We start from the raw sequence: 16786 nt of genomic DNA, 5'->3' as shown, positions 1-16786 counted from the left end.
GCCACCATCAAACCAAAGACTTGAAGATAGCTCCACACCATCAGGCGTATCGTGTACATCAGATGCACTTGTGACATCAACTTCCTTATCTGCATGGTCGGGAGGAAGACCTTGTCCTGCTTGGTGTCAAACTGGACTCCCAGATATTCCAAGGATTGGGAGGTTTGAGACTGCTTTTGTCTACCCGAGTTCCTGAAGCAAGGGGATCCCCCCTTTTGGTCACCTGGAGACTCTTCCATAGACTTTGCCTGCATCAACCAGTCCAAATATGGGTGCACTAGGATTCCCTCTTTCTCAATGCTGCTGCTACAACCACCATAATCTTGGAAAATGTTCTGGGGGTGGTAGCCAGGCCAAAGGGCAGTGCTCTGAACTGATAATGGTGACCCAGTACCACAAAGCATAGGAAATTATGTTCTTGCCGGATTGGAATATGTAGGTAGGCCTCAGATAGATCCTGAAAGGTTAAGAACTCTCCTGATTGTACAGCCATTATCATGGAAAGTAGGGTTTCCATGCAGAAATTAATCACCCGTAGACGTCTATTGACGCTCTTGAGGTCCAGGATGAGGCGAAAGGAACCTTTTTTCTTGGGTACGATGAAATAGATGGATTAACGCCCTGTATTTTCCTGGCATTATAGCCCTCATCCTGAGGAACCTTAACAGGATAGTCTCCACTGCCTTCTTCTTGTGCTGGGAGTGGCAAGGAGATGACATGAATATGTCCCGAGGAGTGCTGCGAAATTCCAGCACATATCCTTCTCGTATGACCTCCAGTACCCATTTGTCTGAAGCGATCTCGACCCCCCCTAGCTCCCGTTGCGAGGGTGGGTTGGCAAAAATTCATTGGGTGGTTTGGGACAAACCTGAACTTGACCCTCTCTCGGGCTGCCAACTCTAAAAGGACTGAGACCTCCCAAAGGACAGACCTCTGAAATGCCAAGTTTCTGTAGGAGTGAAAGCATTGGGAGCCCCTGGATTGACCCCTCATGGGCAAGGGGCACTATAACTGCTTTCTATTATCTTTTGGTAGCCAGGGTACCGAGATAAACACCATTTATTGGCCAGTTTTTCCAATTTGCTTCCAAAGAGGAGTAATCCTTTAAAGGGCATCTTTATGAGATTTGCCTTGGAAGTTGTGTCTCCTGACCAATTCCACAGCCATAGCTGTCTTCTGGCCGCCACCACTGAGGCCACTCCTCTGGCTGAGGTATGGACTAGATCCGAGCCTACATCAGCTAAAAAAGCAGCAGCAAGTTACATGACCACTCTGGAATTCGCCCGAGTAATCCACCTCCTGAGAGAGGAGCAGGCATGAACAAGCTACCAGGGCACAACAAGAAGCAAAGTCATTGCTATTGCGTCAAACGCCTGTTTAAGGATGGACTCCATCCACTGATTGTGAGCATCCTTTAAGGCCGCTCCTCCCTCCATTAGGATTGTTATTTGCTTAGAGGCAGCACAGACCAGGGCATCCACTTTAGGGAAACGCAAATGTTCTCTCACTGCCGGATCCAGTGGGTATAGAGCTTCTAATGCACATCCCCCTTTAAAGCTTGCTTCTAGAGTATCCCATTCCATATCAATCAACTCCTGGATGGCTTCCAGTATGGGAAAGTAGCAAGAGGCTTTCCGCAGGGAAATCAGAATGGGATTTTTTTGGTTCTGTCAGAGTCTGCCCCAAGAGCTCCCAGCATCTTCAGGGTCTGGGAAAGCAGGGCCAGGAATTCGCCTCTATGGAAAAACCATAATATGGTGTGATATGCTTCTAAACCAGGGGGTATTTCCCCATCTTTCAAGGAATCTGGATCCTCTTCTTCGTCCGTGCCATCCGGGTCCCTGCCAGGGATACCTCTGGTGAGTCGCGGCATGTCTCGCTAGGACAGAAAGGGAGGGCTTACCGGATGAGCTTCTGTCTGGAAAAGGAGCAAGTGAGGTAGTAGATTGCACCTGTACGAAGGCTTAACGCCTTGAAAGAATTTCACTCAAGATAAGGCAGCCGGGACCATGCCTAGCCTAGGAGGTACTGGGGTAGATGCTGCTAAATTTCCTTCTCCCATGGATGATCCAGTCCCAGGGTTACTCAGATCTGGGGTACTTCAGGTTAAGGATGTGGCTGACCCATCCTCTGATGGGAGGAGCCAGATTTAACAAAGTCCAGGAAGGCCAACTCTCACTGGGCTTCCTCACAGCGCTGACATAAGCAAGAATTCAGGTCAGACTGGGCAGTCTTAATATGACAAGCAGTGCAGAGAGAGAGATGCTTATGTTTCTTTGCTGCCAGAGCCATTGCGACAGTAACTGCATGTTCAGATAACTTGCACTTAAAATTTTATGTCCACAGATTTCAGGCGCCTACACTGGCCTCGCGCAAAGCCCGTGTGCCCGGCTTTACTTCTATTCTGCACCTAATAAGTTGTGCGTGTATGTGCTAACGCGACGTTATGCGCACAGCGCGTGCGCAGAGCCAACACGCACTGCGCGTACCGAAGCTCTATAGTGGGCAATACAGGCACAAAAATGCATGCAACATGGCACTTCCGCAACTTATCATGCGGTGTGCCAACTAAGGCTAAAGCGGGGCCTAGCCCACCAGGGGGGCAACTCAACCTGGTCTGAAGTCCATTTCCCCTTACCCCAATGGGATTGGGAAAGACGTCGGTCATGCCAAGCAAGGAGACCGGAGGAAGTCTTACCCAAACTCCTCTAGCGTCTCTGAATTAAGAGGAAATCCTTTTTTTTTTTTTTTTAATTTACCTGGACTCAGCGCTTACCAGCTGAGTACAGAGACAGTCTCCGGCTGCAGGGGGAAGGGGCTTTGGCCGTCACCGTCGCGCTCAGCTTCCTGCACCCGCTGCCTTTCAGATGCTTCGCAGCAAAGTCCACGCCGGGAACCGGCTACCGGACCGAGGCAACCTCTGAGGGATCTTGGAACTCACCTCAGGAATTCTCAACTGGGTGGGGGGGGGGGGAGGCCCCCTTAGGTATCACCACAGGAGAGCGGGGCTCGATCTTCCTTTACAAGTGAAGGTAAAGTTTTCTCTCTTTGGATTAGTGCTGCAATCCCGCTAACATGGTGCTAGTGTGGGGATAGCGTCCACATCTGCTAGGGAGATGGAGAGATGCTGAGGTCAGGGCAGGGGTATATCTAGGGTGATGTCAGCTTTCAAACCTGACTCAGTCTCCCATCTGCTAGCAGAGGAACACAAATACTGGTCCTGAGTCCATCTGGCTACACGCTAGGAAATGTATCCATGTTATCTGACTGATTCATATGGAACAGTTCAGTGCATGTGCGAGTATATTTATTCTAAATTAGACCGTATGGTGACTGAAGCAAAAGCAAGCATTTTTGACTTCTTTATATCATTAGAAGAGTGACTTTGCATATCCAAAAAGGGATAATGAGGCTAATACGTGTCATGAAGCTGATTATGCAATTCCAAACAAGGGCTAACCTAATCCCCTGTGTATCGATGTTTTCCTTCCTTCCCAGAGGGATACAAGGCCTCTGAGCCATGACTGTTTTTTTTGAACATATAATACTATTCGTATTTCTTGAAGCTACTGAATATTTTTCTCCTGGAAATTATGCTAAGTTCCAAATCTGGGTGAAGTGAACCCCATGTGTGTTGTGATTTTTATCAAAATAAATGCAGTGCATGACTGCAATGCAAAACATGGAAATATATGCCAATGTAAAAAATAACATAATGCTTAACTTTACAACTTACCATTTGAACCAGGTGAAAGAGCTGTAAGGGAAAAAGCAAAGAGCTAATCAGCAAATATCGAAAACAATAAAATGAGCTATAAAGTACAAGTGATACATGTGAAGAGAGAATGGCAGATTACAATTCAATTTATATGACGGCTCTTGGAAATGAAGTGCCACAATGCAGATCACAAGATTGCAGCTAAATGCTGCCATCTAAGCTCTTTCTAATTGTTTGCAAAATGGCAAGTTTCAGGGGGGTTTTTTATCCTTCTCACCCCCCCCCAAAAAAAAAAGTTTGATAAGCCACAAACTGAGTATAACCTTGAACTCACAAAAGATAAATCGGGGCTCAGTCACAATCCACTCTCTTCAAGCCTACTTCAGTGGATTCGTTTTTGAGAGAGAAGGGGAAAAAGATGGTCCTCTAGGGTCCAAAGTGTTAGATGTGCTGGTTATCAAGTGCCAGTTTTCAGAAGGATAACTGATTGGCGTTCCAATATAAAGTCTTGAAACACTTGGACAATAAAAGGAATCTGATACAGGAGTTCACTTTTCCTTTGGTAAATCCACAATCCAGAAATAAATACTTGAATCAGCAACTATGTGGTCCCTCATTTCTGTTACTGGGGTCCCCCATATTCCTTTCTGAAATTTAGGGCTTTCCGCAGCTTTTCTAACTGGAATTTAGGAACTATCAGGCTTCTATTTAATGGACACTCTCTCTGAATAATAATGGAGCTCCGACTGGATCTTTTTTCTTACTTCTCTATTTTTCTTTTGTATCAGTTAGGTAGCTCCTTGAATCTCTGGGTATTTGCTGTTAATAAACACCTTGTGAGTGCAGCTTCTCCTCTCTCCTACCTTCTTTGGCATAGAGTCCAACAGGATAAACATCCTGCATGAGACTAAATACAAAATTGAATCTTTATGGGTAGAAATCCCTTGTGTGTCGGGGAAGACTATAGTGATAGGGGTATACTACCGTCCACCTGGTCAAGATGGTGAGACGGACAGTGAAATGCTAAGAGAAATTAGGGAAGCTAACCAAATTGGTAGTGCGGTATTAATGGGAGACTTCAATTACCCCAATATTGACTGGGTAAATGTATCATCAGGACACGCTAGAGAGATAACGTTCCTGGATGGAATAAATGACAGTTTTATGGAGCAATTGGTTCAGGAACCTATGAGAGAGGGAGCAATTTTAGATCTAATTCTCAGTGGAGCACAGGACTTGGTGAGAGAGGTAACGGTGGTGGGGCCGCTTGGCAATACAAAACCCTATCCCTCATTCATAAAAGCATCATAAATGAAAACTCCCACTGGATTAACCCTCCTCTCCTCCCGCACACCTCCACAAGACCAACCCGTTCCACCCATCAAGGAACGCTCCGCCTTCCATCGATTAAATCTACCAAACTCACCTCCACTACCAAGAGGGCCTTTTCTCTGGCTGGCCCCACCCTTTGGAACTCCATGCCCCCAGATCTACGTACTGAAACCTCTACCCCTAAATTTAAAAAAAACCCTAAAAACCTGGCTATTCCTACAGACCTTTCCCTCAAATACCACCCACAAATGTGAATAATGTGCTATTTTTACCCCACTTGAGCTAATATTCTTGAATTTTTATGTACGCTGTATACCTTTAAACGTTTTAATTATTTCTTTACTCCTCTGGATTTTATGTAAATCATATGTAATTCTCTCCCCTCTTATGCAGTAATCTTTTCCTTACCTTCCTGTTTCATGTTAACCCACAACCAGCATCCTCCTTATCCCTAACTCCTCCCTTTTCTTCTCCGCCTTGAAAACTACCACCCCCCCTACTTTAAAATCTCCTCCCCCGTAAAAATCTCCACTACGAACCAACTTTCTAAGGCTTGTAACAAATCCCTTCCTAACAAATTTACTGGACAATCTGGAGCATACAAAAACTGACTCATCACTTCTTTTCCTTCTAACTGCACACCTATGGTGAAATAGGTTAACCGGCATTAATAAGCATCTTCAGTGAGTACCTATGCTTCTTGGATATTGTTTTATAGGTTGAAAATATATATATTTTTCCATCAATACTTCACTCTCAGCTACTTATTACAAAAGCCCTGAACTCTTCTTCCACAACACAATTTTGAATTTTTAGCTCACAGGTTCCCCCCCCCCCCAATTTATTCCTTCATAGTTCCACAGTCTTGACATATAAAAGTAATTTAAAAAACCCCCAAAAACCTGCAGGAACAGTGAGATACAAATGCACAAAAAAAGGAGATTAAGTGATGCTGCTACCTGAAAGCTTTAACTGAGACTTTCTCTTCTTACTCGACACTTTCAGGAACTCATTCACGAGCAAGTCAGGAGCACTGGCCCGCTTCAAAGGGTCTGGCTCAAAGCAGCACAGGAGGAAAGCTTTGGCCTCTGCTGACATAGATTCAGGTATTTCTGGGTGTATTTTAAACATTCCCACCTAAAAGCCAGAAAGAAGGTACTAATTACAATGCATGCTTACCTCCTCCTGGTATTATAAGGTTACTGCTATAGTATTGCAATGGATCCACTGAACCTGCTAAAAAGTGTGTTTGCATGCATGCATGGTGCCCAATTACATAAACTGTTTGATCTTTTTATAACTAAACCTCCCCTGCACCTCATGCAATACAACTAAAAATAAAGCTCTAAACATTTGAAAAGTGGGGCATTTTGATTGGCTGTCGTGCGGATGCACACCCGATTAAAAAGAATTAAAGAACTAAATCTCAGTTTTGTTTTGCAATGCATCGTTTCTGAAAAAAGCCTCCAATGGTAGAATTCCATAATTCCCTTCAGTTACATTAAATTAAAAACTTTTCTTGAATTTTCTGTCCTATCAAAGTAAATGCTGACTTATTACAATATTATGGTCTGAGCAAATCGCTTACATAAAAAATGTTTAGATTTTCTGTTCTTGCTTTCATTCACTGTTAAAATTATTTTACTTACATACAGGCTGATACAGAAAAGGTGCTAGGGACACTAGTGCGTCCCTAGCACCTCCTTTTTGACAGGAGCGGCGGCTGTCAGCGGGTTTGACAGCCGACGCTCAATTTTCCAGCTATGGGTTCGGAAAACGGACGCTGGCATAATTGAGCGTCCGTCTTCCGACCCACGCGCAGATTTAAAAATTTATTTTATTTTTTTTACTTTTGGGGCCTCCGACTTAATATCGCTATGATATTAAGTTGGAGGGTGTACAGAAATGCAGTTTTTTCTGCACTGTACTGTATCTGCCTGTTAGTAACATAGTAATGAAGGCAGAAAAAGACCAAAATGGTCCTTCCACTCTGCCCAGCAAGCCTCCCAAGGCATTAACTGCCGCTTCGTGCCGGTTAAGCTTTTTTTTAAGAATAACTGGCAACGAACAATTAATATAAGCGAGGCACAGCACAAGATTTTACGAGTGACTAATCAGTAACCTCTCTGTCTCTTAAAATAATACAGCACTCATTAATTTATTTAATCATTGGCACTCTTCCCAACCGTATTTCCTTTGCATCTGCTATCTGACCCTCTCATTTTGAAAAGAAAGCTTCTTTGTTCAGTGCGCTCAACAAAAGCACTTCGTCGCCAGGTAGGACACCCTGGTTTGGAAACCAACCAAAGATCCCAGAATTAAAACCAGCAAAGGCTGGATGTAATGTGTCAAAGGTAGGGGGAGGAAAGCAGGAACAAGACAGGGTGAGAATAAGGTATAAAGTTTCATGCCATTACATTTAGAAGAGCTTCTTTATGGCCCAGCAGTATTTAATTTCAGCATACAATATGCGTTCGTTCACAAGGAGGTCCAGTAAAATGATCTTCTTTCACCTCCTTCAATATATATCTTTCCAAGGATAGTGGCTGTATTACCCCCAAAGCTTCTCTTTTCCCACCATCTACGCGGGGGGAGGGGATCTTTCAATGTAATAACAGGCTAATGCCTGAATGTGATACATTGCTAACAGAGGCGTCAGTACCAATAACTATTCTGTATGATGCGTAGAGAAAGAGAAGCTCCCTATCTATCAAGGAATGCAAGCAGAGACCAGAAAATGTGGCAGGAAGACACAGAAAATGTCCCAATTGTATTGGATGTCATCGGCCTGATTATACTCCTTGATAATGTTGCATAAACCTATTACACCCGGCAAATTCCAAAAGGAAACTCTCTCTCACACAACGCAGTATTAAGAGCACTAGCGGTACATTTTAAAAGACTGAGCTCATACCCTGCGAGGTTCATTCTGGTCATGGTAAGGTGACAGTATCCCAGGAGAAAGACCCTAACAAGTTCTGTTTTGCTGACTGCAGAAAGCATTCACCTTTCTTTATGTTCCCCTTCACAATCTGATGTTCAAAGGTAATTTTGACTTAGCACCAGACTATAGAAATTTATGTGTAATACAAGGGCTGCAGCCCTGCCAGCCTCACCAGTAGGGGAACGTGTGCAGGAGGGCTGGGGGCACTGTTTCCCTGTACACTCCACTTTTCCCCCTTCCCCTCCCCCCTTGTGTGTGTGTGTATGGGTGGGGGTGCTCTGTCCCCTTCCTCACCTCTGCTTCTGTGTGTACAGGGGGGGATGCATGGGATAAAGGGGGTAGATGGTGATGGTATTGGTGGTGTGGGAAGGGGTATGTGCATTCTCTTAAGCCCTCCCATTCTCCACTTTCTAGCTCTTTACTCCTCCCCTCATACGTGTGTGTGGGGGGATGGGAGAAGTGGTACAGCTGAGATGTGCGAGTATGGAGGGAGTGGGGATGGGCTGGACTGCTGGGAGAGCTTTTCTTGCCTCACTCTCTATGTTGCCCCCCTCTCCACACATACGTGTGTGTGTGTGTGTGTGTGTTAAGGTGGGGGGATGAGGAGAGGGAGACTGGATGCTGTAAGCAGGATGTAATGGGGAGAGAAGGGAGGAGCTAGTGGTGTGGGTGAAACGATTGTGTAGAGTGGGGGTTTGTGTGTCTGTACACTATCCACTTTGTAGCTGCTCCTCCCCCTCCCCCACACGCGTGAGTGTGTGTATGTTCCCCCTCGCACTTTCTATAAGATCCCCACATCCCCCCGGTACTCTTTCCTATTCTCTTCTGTGTAATAGGGTGCGGGGGAGCGAGTGGGATGCCCATGCTCTCCTCCCCCTCCCTTCTCTGGGTGTGTTAGGGGGTGGGGGTTAGCCATGTAGGATAGGATGGGTTATGGCTGGGATCACTTGCTTTTTTCTTCCACTGGTGGGGCCCTGCACACCCCATCAGCCCACTGTCGCCCATTGCTTTTTTTTTTTTGTTCTCTTCACTCCCAGGCTCTGTCTTTTCTCAAGTATGCAACTCCAGGAGACCGCACTGCTACACACGCACGTGCAAACGCACCACGGAGATCAGCCAGAGCCCCTAATCATTTTATAACATAGAGATCACCTTTAACGTCAACTACTAAAGTCAACAATTTAAAAACCACTGTAGGAAGAAAGACTACTGACTTTAAACATAGCTGCTTGGGGCTCTCCCAGTTCATAAAATGGAGGTTTTCCAGTTGCCATCTCAATTATGGTGCATCCCAATGACCAAATGTCTGCTGGCTTTCCGTAGCCTCTTGGTCCCTTGTCTATTATCTCTGGTGCCATGTACTGAAGAGTACCTGCACAAACAAACGGTAATTCATTAAAAACAAAGGTATACCCGCGTTACTAACTAAGCTCCTCATTTCTAAAGTGTTCCAGTAACAGCGGTTTGTGCATTACATAGCCTGCAGAACAAAAAAAAAAAGGAACATAATAGATGAACAATACAGACTCTAGGCAAAGTCAAATAAGGTAAAGTTGTGACATGCACTTCTACAGTCCCACACACCTGTAGGAATAAAGAATTTACCTAAGGATGAGCAATTTCATCTGCAATGTGTTTGCTTGTCTGTGTCAGGTATATTTCATCTACAATTCTCTTCCTCCCTGCAAGTTCCTATAAGGTTGCCCGCACTTCCCAAGCAGCATTCGGATCAGACTGACAGAGGAGGGAGGGCAGCGAGGGCAAAAAAAAAAAAGGAACAAATATTTTTTAAGGCTCGTTTTTCCTTTTAGTGCTGTCCTATATATTGTGCAGCCAACCCACGGCAGAGTATGTGTAAAAGGATTTTGATGGTCGTTCCCACTGCATCGTTACTAAATCTTTTGGGTTCGGAAAAGCTCAGCAATTTTACTTCCAAAGTAAAATTTTTTTTTTTTTTTTTTTTTTTTTTTTTTTTTTAACCCTTTCTAAAAAAAAAAACAATTTTAACTGTTATTTCAAATGAGTTTGGAATATAAGTTTGGAATTATTTTCAAACAGAAAATAATTGACTTTATTCAATTTCTCAATGTTATGTTCGGCAGACCGCAGGCTGCTCCCGCGAAATGCAGCCCCTACCTTCATGGCTGGGCCGGTTGCACGCTTCCTCAATGCGGCAGGATGCCACCAACTGCCTCCCCGATGCGACTGCACGCCGCCAGCCCTCATCGGTGCAGCAGAAAGCCAGCAGCTCCCTTAGCATGCATGCTCTTGACACTCGGACATTTAAAAGGCCCTTGGCAGGGAACCCCCCCCATGGTGCCCTTAGATGATGCCACACAGCGCTCCCTGTATAAGGCCAGACCGGTCATTTACCCAATGTCTCAGCAACAGGTCCAGCTACCTCGGCATAGTCTATGTTGCTTCCCAGCTATTCTACTCTTCGTTCCAGCCTTCGCTCCTGTGTATTCTAATCTTCATCCCAGCTTGTCCCGGTGTTCATTTCTCTCTCTTCCAGCCTTTGTTTGCCCAGCTTGTTCCAACGACTGCCTGCCCGCTCCAGCCCCATCCGTTCCTCTTCCTCGGACGGATACCTGGTTTGACCTCTGCTTGGATTCTGGATACATTTGCCCGATGCCTGCCTCTGATCGCTGACTGGATTCTGGATACACTTATTTATTTATTTAACATTTTTTTGTATAGTGTTGCTCAGAGACCATCGAAACGGTTCACAACAAATAAATAAATACAATAAAAAATTAAAAATATAATAAAAGCCTAGAGCTAACCTACATTACTAAAATACATTGTAAAACCTAAGGCTAGCATACATTACATCCATAACACAAAATCATTAACCTAACATTATTCCCCTACTTTAAAACTTGACCACTGCCTGTCTCTGACCTTTGCCTGGATCTTCGACATTTCAGACCACTGCCTGCCTACGACCCTGGCCTGGCCTTGGATCATCTCTCCTGTCATCAGCTGAGACCTGCACTTAGGTTCCGCCAGCCCCGGCATCCAAAGGCTCAACCCAAGGGGAACGTGGGCTGGTATTGGTGAAGGTCTTGACCGGTCTCTGCCTGCCAACAGCGAGAACCTGTAGGTTCCTTCAGGTAGAGACAATCTTGCCTTGGTCCTAGGGCCCATAGACTCAACAATGAACTGTGCAATTTTTCTAAAGGAAGCAGATCTAAACTGGGAGAGCATGATAGAAGGTTTGGAGAAATGGAAGAACAAGTTTCATTATTAGGAATTAAACTTTTTACCCTGTAGGCCTGAAGTATGGTCCATATAAAGGACAATTTACAATAAACTGGAGCTGTTGGAGAATTTGACTAGATCTAGAAACCTGCAACTGTTAAATTTTCCCACAAGTAGGCTTATATCAGCACATGAGTTGTTTAAAAGATATGTGAGAGAAGTATTAAAGATCTCCCAATAGAAAGATATAACTTGTGCTAGAAAGTTTTACATTCCAGCAATGAAATGAAGAGTTAATGTACTAGAAAGTGAATTGGGGACCATCACCTCTGCAAATATTTGGATCTGTCTGTTTTCCTAGAGACTTCTCAAAATGTATTTCCATCAAGGGCCAGGCTTGTGGTCACCCTTTACTCAGAAACAGATAAAGATTTGGTTATTAAACAGTATTTTAAATACAAGGTCATTTCTTTTTGTGACTAGAAAATTCAAATTTTCAGAGGTCTGAGGTGCACAGTCAGGAGAGTCTTTAAGCACCGGTCCTCACGAGAGAAACGGTTGAAGCCATTTTGAAAACGTCAAAGATTGATCTGACCATATGTTTTCCTCATTCCATTTCCTTATGCACCAGTGACTGAAAGCTGTCATGCTGCTTCTGGTATCTGCTCGGCCACCTCTCCACATCTGCTTCAGCTGGCCCCGGTGTACCGGCCCATTAAGAACTGGTAAAAAGCAATGCGGGCATTAAGTGTTGCTCCTGGGAAAATCTCTCTCTCAAGAGCATCCAGGATTCTGGAATTCATCCTTAGGGGCACTGAGGAATGGGTTCTAATCCTTTTAGACCTCTTGAGAGAGGATTTGATCACCACCCATTGGTGTGGTAGCTGCTGTTTTTCAAATCCAGAAACTTTCTCATTGAAATAAATCGTGTGTCTTCTTTTTCATGAGGGCCACAGAGAGGGGGGGTTCCCCTACATATTCTTCTGCACCTCCTGAAGATTCTCATGAACTGGGACTGCCTGCCACGATCTCCTTAGCAGGCTCCACAAATGGGTGGAAATCTAGCATTTTGTTCCTGGTTTCATCCTCCCTCAGTAAAGGAAATGTAGTGGCCTCACAGTCATTCTCTGCACAAAACCAGCAAGAGAGATCCTCTGGCAGGGATTGCCTTCTTTAAGGAGGAGGGGAAGCTTGCTGATTCCTCTGCTTCTGGAGACATTTCCAGATCTGTAACCATATCCCCAGGAACACCCGTATTCTGGCCACACCTTGAATGCCTGGGGGAGAAGACCCAAATGGTGCTCTTCTAGAGGACAAGACTTCAGAGAGGGCAGCACTTGTCTGTTGGGCCCTGGAACCCGAGGAACTCCTGGGCATTGGTGAAGCTTCCTCCCCAGATGGGTTGGAAATCACCATTGATGAAGGCATCATCAATGGTGATTCCCCTCCGAGAACAGACATTGGCACTGGTGCTAGCAATGGGCTGACAAACAGCTGTAGAGACTCCAGTAGCAGTTGGTCTTCAGCCTGCATTGACTCTGATGAATTCAATACAGGGGCATCAATGCGCCACAAGGCCTTGTCCAAGGCCTGGTGGATTTTCTTATCCAGCTTCTCCTCAAAGATTACTGATGTCAACACTGATGAGTAGGCCACATATTCCTGGGAAGCCAGACATGCATCGATGACAGATACCAGGACCTTTGGAGACCATTGCGGTTCCTGTGAACGCACAGAGAGTAAGCTCTCCTCTCCACAAGAATTCTCTGGGGAATTCACAGCTGCAGCAAGACTATCCTTGCTCCTGGCATTATGCACTGATGGAGACTGATGCCGATGCTTCTTTGACTTCATTCAATGCTCAGCATCGAAAGTCTTCAGTACTAGAGCTGAAAATACTGAACCCTTGGTCTTCTTCAGATGGGAAGAGTCAGACAACTATCTGCCCCTGCAGTCATTCCCAATGCTCGATATTGAGAGGGTTCAATGCCCTGCTGATGTCAATGCATCACCAGCATCTGGTGCAGTTCTTGGGTCCCTTGGTGCTGATATTTTTTATGCTGATGCCGATGGGCTGGGCTCACAGTTTCTGAGGTGCTTCTCGATTAGCTCCAGCCAGAAACAGCACACCCTAGAAATTATTGTCACATGTCTACAATACCCTGGTAGTGAGAAGTATGCCAACATGGAGAAGGAAATCCCCAGAACCCTCTGCGTGTCTTTGGCCTGCCTGGGCTGAATGGACTCTGAGTGACTTACAGAATGTCCCTGGATATCTGTGGAGGCAAGCTGGCACCAGACAGGTGATGTCTATTCATAGAGTCACCACAGGGGAGCTTCAGGCAATATTCTCAGGAGTTTGTAATCCACACAGTTACAGACGTGTTGATTGTCTTGACCAGTAAGAGTTTACCAGAACAAAGAAAGTCATGGGAAATGGGCTACACATCCTGGCAAGCCAATCAGGGATAGTTAGCGATGATTTAATCATGCAGTTGACATCACAACTTATGTAAATGATTCTTTGGGCAGTCAGGCAAGTCTAGAAGCTTCAACAATATTGTATGTTATGTATAAAAGAAGGATCACTTCCTGTATACAAGGAGATGTTGGTCAGATTGTAAGACTAAGGGCACCCAGTACCCAGCATCTCCCGATAACACTTATATTGCCTAATAAAAATACATTATACTTTTACTGAGTCTAAGTGTTCTTGTGTCCCTGGCCATAAGCACAGAGTAAGTTTAACATTTTTGGCACTCTGAACAGGGACCTGATAGCTGTGGCTATCTATGAAATTTTGAATTTTTTTTTTCTTTACATGTGGCTATCTATTGTGGGGTCTTGCATCTGATTCTGCAGGCAGGCTCAGATCCAACACTAATACTCGGACCAATTTTGTCCGAAGGCTGTACCCAGATAAAGATTTCTGGATGTTTGATGTGTTTCCCAGATAAAGATTTCTGGATGAAGTTTTGTAGTTTTGTTTATTGCATAGTGATACCTAGGAACAGAGGTTTCTGATTTCTGGAAGAAAACAAAAGTAGTACCCGGAAGATGTGAGTACACCCCATGGGAAGAAAGATCTGTAAGTAGTTAATCATGCCTATATAATTAATTTGCAAATGTAATTTTTTTAGGTAAGTAAAAGATTTCTTTTTGGCCAATTGCAAACAACAGTGCACTATTTTTTTTATTTTTTTTTATCTACTTTGGGGACGCCCAAAGGAGTACTTATTAAGAGTGATTGTGAATTATTTGTCTGTATATTTGTTAATAAAATGTGTACTGGAAAAATAACAATAGTATAAGTTGTAAGTCGAAGTGTTGGGAAAGTATAATTTGCACTCTGGTTTTTTATTTTATGTCTGATTGTTATAGCAGTTTCAGCACTTGAAAGGGCACTGGGAGCTGGAGAGTTAACTGGGTTGACAGGTAAAGAGAAAGCGGGAGGATGTAAAGCTCCAATATGGGTAATAGGACACAGTGGGCGAAAATTGGTTTACCTGACTGGCTTTTGTTTAAAAGGTATACACAGACTATGGAGGAATTAAAGTTGTGGACAGTAAGTGGAATTAATTTAGTAGAATCTTTTAGAAAGTTTGGTTTCATCAGCTTTCTCTGGCTGGCTAACTTTGAATTTGGGTAGAAGCTCATAATATTGGGTTTGCAAACACCAAACAAAAGATTTTAGAGCAGACATAAAAGATATATTGCACTTTTTTTTCTTCCATTCGCTGTCATGATGTGGGACGTGATAGATAAAGTGGAGATTTAGAGATTATAAGTACAGCATTGGGGGCTTGGCTGCTTAGTTATTACTATAATATTACTTTTTTCCTTCCCCACCACGTAATGTGAACGTGTAATGTAATATGTTTAATTTTTTTTCTCCATTTTACTGTTTTGGGTATTTATTTTCCTTGTATATTTCATTGTTTCTCTGCATTCATTCATTGTTGATGTCTTACATGCCAAAAAAAAGTTAATCCTATAAAAACACTTAACCTAAAAGTCACAGCTTTGGTGACAACAGAGAATACCATGGTTAAAGCTGTCCTAACGGTTACGGTTAGTGCCTCATTATGAGTTAACATTACAATGAAAGATTTGGATTGCAACAAGACACTACCGGAAAAATCAGATTTTTCTGAATTTTATAATAAACTAAAGATCACTTTTGATTCTAAAATCTCTCATTGGGCAGACTATAGCACGTTTATCCCCTAGAACAGTCCTGTTTCACTGACTTACTGGTTTGTGTCTTCCACTTACCTTAAAAAATAAAATAAAATAAAAAAAGCATCATTACATGAAAGTCTTAAGGTCAACACCTTTATTCTTTGTAAACAATCATCCCATCTAGACTGAGTATATGTCATTTGGCAATGCCCTGTCTTAACTTCACCTCAATCACAACTAACGCCCAATATCCAATGTATTCCAGAAACCCTTATAAGTACAACACACTCACAGAAATAAAATAGGTTTCACTGGCCAAATTTTCTCATTTATAATATAACCACATGTGCAATAACCCACATATATTGTTTGTAGGACCCACACTCAATGAGTTTGTCTGTCAGTCAAACTCATGATTTTGGTCATAGGTCCCTTTAATTTAATTATTGACTTTAGATTTTTTTTATTTTTTGAAAATCATTTTGATTTCTATCTTGAAATCTTCATAAAAAGCTGACTAACTCCGATATTTATCCCAAAACGAGTATATCATCGCAGATCATATTTAGAAGTTATCACAAAAGTGTCAATGGCACAATAATCATCTGTGCTACTTCAGAAACAGTCCCATCTTCATCACAAACTGGATGTACCATTGCAGATCATATTAAGAATTATCACAACCCAGTCTGTGGAAAAATACTCATCTGAACTACTTGAGAAAACAGTCCCGACACGATCGTGTTTCGGACCACTCAGCCCTGCTTCAGGGGAAACCAATCTTCAAACGCTGTACTCCATATCCTGCAGTGACTCCAATTTTGCACCGTTCCATCAGCATAACTTCTTTTCGTGGCTAAATAGACATCTTTTTCTCGCGGTCTGAAGTTTGGTTTCCCTGAAGCAGGACAGAGTGGTCCGAAACACGATCGTGTCAGTGAACTGAATGAAGACCGCGAGAAAAAGATGTCGATTTAGCCACGAAAGCAGACAGTCACGCAGCAGTGCATGGTTTGGAGAAATGTATCCTTGAAGGATACTAATGAAACAGGAAAGTTAGGGCATCCCAACAGAGAGGTTCCATTAAAAGCAAACTTAGTTCATATGCCTATATGTAAAAAATCAAAGCTAATGATTTCCGAATTATCCCAAACAACTGAAAAGCAGGTTGTTAAAACAAGCAAAAACCACACTTTGAAATTTCTGTATGCCAATGCCAGAAGTCTAAGAAGTAAGATGGGAGAGCTAGTGTATAGCAGCAAATGATGAGATTGACATAATTGGCATCACAGAGACTTGGTGGAAGGAGAATAACCGATGGGACAGTGCTATATCAGGGTACAAATTATATCGCAATGATAGGGAGGATCAATTTGGTGGGGTGTGGCACTTTATGTCTGGGAGGG

At 43.5% G+C, this 16786-nt stretch overlaps 1 protein-coding gene across 1 annotated transcript in view; it reads right to left on the bottom strand.

The window, feature by feature from the left end:
- The window catches only part of MAP3K5 (mitogen-activated protein kinase kinase kinase 5), a 375637-nt gene that overhangs the window by 57398 nt on the left and 301453 nt on the right, over window positions 1-16786 (bottom strand). The window contains exons 20-22 of the mRNA XM_029596916.1: window positions 9209-9366; window positions 6010-6187; window positions 3737-3757 (exon numbers count right to left, since the gene is read on the bottom strand). Coding sequence (XP_029452776.1) covers window positions 3737-3757; window positions 6010-6187; window positions 9209-9366 — 357 coding nt within the window. The remainder of the gene's footprint in view (window positions 1-3736; window positions 3758-6009; window positions 6188-9208; window positions 9367-16786) is intronic.

The sequence above is a fragment of the Rhinatrema bivittatum genome, chromosome 3 (genome assembly GCF_901001135.1).
Source record: "Rhinatrema bivittatum chromosome 3, aRhiBiv1.1, whole genome shotgun sequence".
In the NCBI taxonomy this organism is placed as follows: domain Eukaryota; kingdom Metazoa; phylum Chordata; class Amphibia; order Gymnophiona; family Rhinatrematidae; genus Rhinatrema; species Rhinatrema bivittatum.
Note: the sequence above shows the minus strand (reverse complement) of the source record. Positions and strands in the feature narration are given on the sequence as shown.